The sequence below is a fragment of the Coregonus clupeaformis genome, chromosome 7, assembly GCF_020615455.1.
Source record: "Coregonus clupeaformis isolate EN_2021a chromosome 7, ASM2061545v1, whole genome shotgun sequence".
Classification (NCBI taxonomy): Eukaryota; Metazoa; Chordata; class Actinopteri; order Salmoniformes; family Salmonidae; genus Coregonus; species Coregonus clupeaformis.
In genome coordinates, this window is record NC_059198.1 from 28,508,984 (window position 1) to 28,515,665 (window position 6,682).

Sequence of the window (6,682 nt, forward strand, 5' to 3'; positions counted from 1 at the left end):
TCAAGTTCAACCTTGACAAGACGGAGCTGCTCTTCCTCCCGGGGAAGGCCTTCCTGCTCAAATACCTCTCCATCATGGTTGACAACTCCACAGTGCCCCCCTCCCAGAGCGCAAATAACCTTGGCTTGACCCTGGACAACCCCCTGTTGTTCTCTGCAAACATCAAACCAGTGACTCTCTCCTGCATGCTCTACAACATCCATAGAGTACGACCTTACTTCCGGGCACTTGTCATCTCCCGTCTTGACTACTGCAACTTGCTGTTGGCTGGGCTCCCTGCTTGTGCCATGAAACCCCTGCAACTTATACAGAACGCTGCAGCCCGCCTGGTGTTCAACATTCCCAAGTTCTCCAATGTCACCCCGCTCCTCCACACACTCCACTGGCTTCTAGTCAAAACGTGCATCCACTACAAGACCATGATACTTGCCTAGGGAGCAGCAAGAGGAACTGCCCCTCCCTACCTTCAGGCTATGCTCAAACCCTACACCCCAACCCGAGCACTCCATTCTGCCACCTCTGGTCTCTTGGCCCTTTCACCCCTACCGGAAGGCAGCTCCCGCTCAGCCCAGTCCAAGCTTTTCTCTGTCCTGGCACCCCAACGGTGGAACGAGCTTCCCTCTGAAGCTAAGACAGCAGAGTCCCTGCCCATCTTCCGAAAACATCTGAAACCCTACCTCTTCAAATAGTATCTTAAATAATCAGGGCATCCAGAAAACATGAACTGAGGCTCCAAAAACACCCAAATTCATCATTTTACAAACGTCAAAGCTCTCAGTATCATGATGCAGGTCTTTAGATGTTGCACACAAAGTTTTATCATACCAAACATTATCCACAACGTTATAATCCATTTTGTTGAACTCGAGCGCTAATTTCCGTTGCTCGCATATTGCCGTGCATGCGTGTACGTCCCTGTTTCTCTCGCTACGTGCGTGTAAGTAGGAGGTGTGCTACAGGCACAGGTATTAGGTAGCTAGCTAGCTACGTTTTCAGTCAGTCACTCACGAGATTAGCCAGGCGACGACAAGGGGACTGAAGTAGTTTTTGTTGAAAATGGTTCCCAGATGTGCAATCCTAATATGCGACAATGCAATGAGAAAATATACAGTATATATAGTTATCAGAAATAATACTGCTTATTGACACTGCTTATCAACAGTTACCAATAATGCTTTCGCTTATATGTATAAAAGACTGATTTGGCATTGTTGTCTTGTTGCTTATGGTTTTTTTATGTCAAAGGAAACCTCAAGTGAATTGACCACTGCTCCAAGTCAGCTAGAACCAACCCATGAAGTTGCACCACAAGTGAGTCGATTACATTGTACTCTCAGAAGCTTTTCAGATTTCAACATGTGTTAGAATTTGAAGACCTTACACCTTAGATCAGTGTTTCCCAACTCTGGTTCACGAGTAACCCCCACATCACACATTTTTGTTGTAGCCCCGGCCAAAAACACCTGACAGGCAACCACTGCTGCAGGTAAAATGTGATGGTTTTGCAATGGACAGGTCATGGATTCTATAATGGACAGGTCATGGATTCTATAAAGGGCCATGGTGACTGGAGACATTGTCTAGGGTTAGGGAGAAGCTAATCACATCGTCATTGTTTTCATATCTTTGTAGACTCTTATTTTCAGGAAAGGTAGACACCAGGCAGACTTCGTGAGTAAATCTTATGCGGAAGTGAAAAAATTTCATTTCTCCTCAGGCACACCTAGGTACAGTATGGTTCTCTCAAAACAAACCAAAGCATGGGACACTAAGAACATTTACGAGCCAACAAAACAGACCTTCCGGTTGGACCTGGTAGAGCGTGTGCTGAAAAGACGGGAGGACAAGGACCCACTCTCCCGCGTACAACTTCCAAGACGACCACCCAAGAACATCGCATGTGTTCCAAGACCAGTCAAGGCCCAGATTGTAGCTGATTCGGACTCCTACCCCTTACCACTGTCGCTCCAAAAGGACAAAATGAACGTTCCCACTCTGGTGCCGGCACCCCAGTGTGAGTTCCTGCTCCCTAAGCACAGCCACCACACAAATGGTAATCAAAAAAGGGGAGGTAACAATTATATTTGTACACTTGTTGACATTGATATGCGTCTTAATAAAAATCTACTTGAAACAAGACATTACACTTCGTTATTATCATGTCATTTCATTATTATTCAGGTTATTACTTATAAATATTAATCAACAAATTAACAAATGCTAGTTTGGAGAGGATCGGTCACATTTTTGTATTGACACAACATTAACAAGTCAAAAATAAAGATATGCCTACCTTGTCCTTGTCTGTTGTCTTTTCTGCATATAACATTTTCTAATACAGATCCTATTTCGACGCACAAAACCATTCAAGCAAAGTCCGATGGGTTTTCTCCCACTTCTCCCTAAATAGTCGCACGTCGTCACAAACCCTGCTGCTGCGGTCATTCGATGGCAATGGCATTGACATATTTTCTTCAAAGAGAACGCCGTAATGGGGCGGCAGGTAGCTTATTGGTTAAGAGCGTTGTGCCAGTAAACGAAAGGTCGCTGGTTCTAATCCCTGAGCCGACTAGGTGAAAAATCAGTCGATGTGCCCTTAAGCAAGGCACTTAACCCTAATTGCTCCTGTAAGTTGCTCTGGATAAGAGCGTCTGCTAAATGACTAAAATGTAAATGTATGAAAAAACAGGTGCACCTTGTGCTGGGGACAATAAAAGGCCACTCTAAAATGTGCAGTTTTGTCACACAACACAATGCAACTGCATGCTGCATGCTGACTGCAGTAATGTCCACCAGAGCTGTTGCCAGAGAATGTAATGTTTATTTGTCTACCATAAGTCGCCTCCAATGTCATTTTAGAGAATTTGGCCGTACGTCCAACCTGCCTCACAACCACAGACCACGTGTAACCACGCCAGCCCAGGACCTCCACATCCGGCTTCTTCACCTGCGGGATCGTCAGACAAGCCACCCGGACAGCTGATGCAAACTGAGGAGTGTTTCTGTCTGTAATAAAGCCCCTTTGTGGGGAAAAACTCATTCCGATTGGCTGGGCCTGGCACCCCAGTGGGTGTGCCTGGCGCCCAAGTGGGTGGGCCTATGCCCTCCCAGGCCCACCCATGGCTGCGCCACTGCTCAGTCATGTGAAATCCATAGATTAGGGCCTAATGAATTTATTTCAATTGACTGATTTCCTTATATGAACTGTAACTCTGTAAAATTGTTGCATTTATATTTTTGTTCAGTATAGATTTTCCAAAGCTGGTATAAGCAGGTCCAACTCTGCGCAGCAAAGATACTTGTCTTCAGTGGGCATCGCTTGGCATTGCCCACAGGTATACCACCAGATCCCAGATGTCCTGAGTCGCATCTCAGCTGCTGGATGAATATCTGCCTGAGCTCCTGCCTGCTCAGTCCCTCCCTCTCCTTTTGCCGTCATCCTCCATCTGTTGAAGATCTTCGTCTGTGTATGCCTGTTCAAATAAATAACGCTCGCTTGCAAATTCGAACATTTCCTCCTTGTATTTTCTAGTCAGACATGTTGGTAGCATAGTAAAAAAGAATTTAGCTTGCATGGTAGATTAGCGAACGGCAGCTAGCTAGCAGCTCTGCGTTTACAGTGGACACGTTGTTGTGGACTGCCTAGTGTGTTTCTGAGCCACGCCCCCTCCCCTAACTTATATGTGCGCAGTAGCCACTGAGGTATAAGCAGAAGCGTAAGGAACAAGGAAATACATGCATGCACGCCAATATGTGCACGCTAGAAATTATCGCTTGAGTTAAGAAAATGTATTATAAAGTTGCAGATACAGTTTGGTATGACAAAATGTCATGTGTAAAACATCTAAAGACCTGCATCAGGATACTGAGAGCTTTGCCGTTTGTAAAAGGACATATTTGGGTGTTTTTGGAGCATCAGTTCATGTTTTCTGGATGCCCTGTAACGCCAGGGTAGTGGGTTCGATTCCCGGAACCACCCATACGTAAAAATGTATGCACACATGACTGTAAGTCGCTTTGGATAAAAGCGTCTACTAAATGGCATATTATTATTATTATTATAAAATTCTCCGTTAAGATGAATGCACTAACTGTAAGTCACTCTGGATAAGAGCATCTGCTAAATTATTAAATGTAAAATCAGGCAGCCAAACGACAACCTCAGGTCAAAGGTCATACATCAAGGTCTTAATGACCTATTGGTGCTGGGCTCTGTCTGCAGAATGAATGCCAATAATGCCTAACAGACTAATCATCAGCTAACACATGGCACATTACAGACATAACTGAGTCTCATTCACACTGACATGGCCCACAGCTTGCCTTGGTTAGGACAGAGTTATCTCAAGAAATTTGAGAAATTACTTTGTAGGTCGGGGATAGTACATTCAATTCCTTCAGCATGACTTAATCTGGGGTTATCTTGAGATGTGTAGGCTGGATGAAGTGTTTGGTCAGCAGGCCCACGGCCCAGCCCAGTATTAAGTCTGATAACTGACAGGTTATCTTGGCCCTAGAAGCTGTGAATGAGCAGCTCTGGCAATCTCCCTTTCCCTTCTCCCTGAGCACTCAACTGACAGTCACACCCAGTGCCAGAAAATACAGCCCTCTTTTTTTAGCCTGTTGTGACAACTCTGTTGTCGTGATACCCACAGCAGCTGACAAAGAAGGGGAAGCCATCTGTTAATCTCTTGTCCTCCTCCATACACTTTGGAAGCAGACAAGCTCGTTTCGGAAATACCCATCTCCTGTGATTAGCTAGTTAACTTAAAATGTCCATAGTTTCTGTTTGCTGTTGCACAGGCCAAAGCCATAATGGACACACAGTAAATGGGCATTATTCTCCCCCCACATACACTTAATTAGGAGAACTGGAAAACAAGCCTAGATTAATAGTTATGATTATGCAGCAATTTATGACATATGGGATCCCTGTTATGACATGAGTCAGTTTAAAGACCGCTGTCTTTAATCCATCTCCACCCATCCCTGGAATCCATACATGTCATGTCTTGTCAGAAGGCAACAGTGGCTGTTTCTGCAATGGGAAATCAACACGCCAACAGTTTGAGGAATATAGCCTGCAAGAGTAGTTGTCAGTCACCCCCCAGTCTCAGCAGGGACTAGGTCTAGGCCTATATACTGTACCATGCCTAGGGAATTACGGTTAATAAGGAGTCTTGAGTACCGTATTCTTTCAAAGGCTCTGCACCAAACAAGTTTAATAAGCATTGTCTTTGGTCTGTGCTGATGCCTGCCCCATTTGTTCAACTCCCCCAAAATCCTCTATCAATTGCATCATCCCAGAATATTTTCATACATCAAACAACAGCAACCAACTGGCAACTCCTTTGTTTACAAACGTATGTTTGACTGAGACATGTATTGCTTCTGATTCACAAGGCACAGTTCAAGTAAGTGCATTTCAAAAGTTACCTGTTGATATGACGAGTCCTCTGGGCGAAAATCACTGCTTGTCTGTTCGAATTGAAGGTTGAAATGAGGGAGTCGGTGTAGCAGGTTCACCCACCATGGTGGTGAGTAGTTGACAACCGCTGCCATGGTATGAGGGCTGTGGAAGCTTTAGGGAAACTGTGACCGGTGTGGTCAGTCAAAAATGAAATAATAAACTGAGCCTGCGTCATAAAGTTTTTGTTAGCAAGCGGTCCAGCAAAACCAGAGATCCCTATGTCCGAATGCAGAACGTCAGACCTACTGCATTGTAGTCCAACGTTACTGTACCTGAGATATCGGTTGTCACTTCTTTCCTACTGTCCTGCCAAAACGGTAGCTAACTATATCCACTGTCCTATAACACTCCCATGTTCACTTGTCATTTCGTAATACTAAACTGTGTCGAAAAAAAGCTGAAGGAAGAATAATGGCCTACCCAGTCAACTAACTTCACCAGCACCCACACGCAGGTGACAGTCCATCCACCTTATTGTAGTTGCCTGCCTGGTTAACTAGTGTACAGATGACGTAACGTTATTTGGCTAACTGGATAGCTTCCCAATTCAACATGCAAGTAACGTTAGCTAGCTAGCCGGCTAGCTATTGTTGTTAATCAATTCTACAGACCGCATCCATTCCATTCAAATACTTTTGCAATAAAAAATGCGTACCTAAAACATTTGATTGATTCTCAACCATTCCTTCTGGACTACAATTTGACTATCCTTTCCTCGTTATTAGTCATAGCCAGTTGATAGTTCCTCGTGTTCCAATTGATCAAGCTAGCAGCAGGCTAACGGATATGTCCGTGCCCCGTCCGTGGTTGCTCCAGTTCCATTTGGGCCCTTTGTCTTTGACATCTCGGCTTTCTTCAATTTTCCAAAATGCTCTGATGACGGCCAAGTCTTTTACTGTATTGCAAAGTAGTTTAAAGTCGACTATTCCTGTTCATGCACTAAAGATAAACAACAATCCGGTGAACTGTTCAGGGGACAACGATGCAGCAACCTCCACACCATCCGATGCAGATTGCCGTCCCGCTCGTACCCACAACAACCCCACTCCTCACGCATCACAGCTGTCTCGTGCAAATTATTTGTGTGTAGTGACCTCTGGTGGCGAGTTGGTGAAGCTACACACACCCAGGCATATTTTGAGTAAGCGCGAATTGTCGAGTCGACCTGCTGAGTAAAGGGAAGAATGAACAAACTATTGGGCTGTATCCAGG

General features: G+C 44.8%; 1 protein-coding gene across 2 annotated transcripts in view; it reads right to left on the reverse strand.

The window, feature by feature from the left end:
- Positions 1–6,499, reverse strand: part of LOC121569547 (protein tweety homolog 3-like) — a 63,413-nt gene extending 56,914 nt beyond the window's left edge. For both annotated transcript variants that reach the window (XM_041880603.2, XM_041880604.2), the window contains exon 1: positions 5,437–6,499. In XM_041880603.2, the coding sequence (XP_041736537.1) occupies positions 5,437–5,562 (126 nt within the window). In that variant the 5' untranslated portion in view covers positions 5,563–6,499. The remainder of the gene's footprint in view (positions 1–5,436) is intronic.
- Between the last annotated feature and the right edge of the window lie 183 nt (positions 6,500–6,682).